The sequence below is a fragment of the Penaeus monodon genome, chromosome 23 (assembly GCF_015228065.2).
Source record: "Penaeus monodon isolate SGIC_2016 chromosome 23, NSTDA_Pmon_1, whole genome shotgun sequence".
Classification (NCBI taxonomy): domain Eukaryota; kingdom Metazoa; phylum Arthropoda; class Malacostraca; order Decapoda; family Penaeidae; genus Penaeus; species Penaeus monodon.
In genome coordinates, this window is record NC_051408.1 from 29070297 (window position 1) to 29070501 (window position 205).

At 67.8% G+C, this 205-nt stretch overlaps 1 protein-coding gene across 2 annotated transcripts in view; it reads right to left on the minus strand.

Annotated features, from left to right (window-relative positions):
• The window catches only part of LOC119588388 (astacin-like metalloendopeptidase), a 4999-nt gene that overhangs the window by 4373 nt on the left and 421 nt on the right, over positions 1–205 (minus strand). For both annotated transcript variants that reach the window (XM_037937068.1, XM_037937067.1), the window contains exon 2: positions 16–186. In XM_037937068.1, coding sequence (XP_037792996.1) covers positions 16–186 — 171 coding nt within the window. The remainder of the gene's footprint in view (positions 1–15; positions 187–205) is intronic.

The following is a 205-nucleotide window of genomic DNA, read 5'->3' on the forward strand; positions in this document are numbered from 1 at the left end:
TCCCGCAGCCCTTACTGGTGGTCTGGGCGCCCCACACGGCATAGGGGACCTGCGCGTCGGGCCAGGGGTGGACCACGCTGCTCGACCTCAAGCTCTCCTGTTCCTCCGGCGGGGGTGCGACCTCAAGGTTCTCTCTGCGGGGCTCCTCCAGGTCGTCCTTGGCCAGCTGTTCCTCGGGGCCCTGGACTGTGGGAAGGAAAGTCGA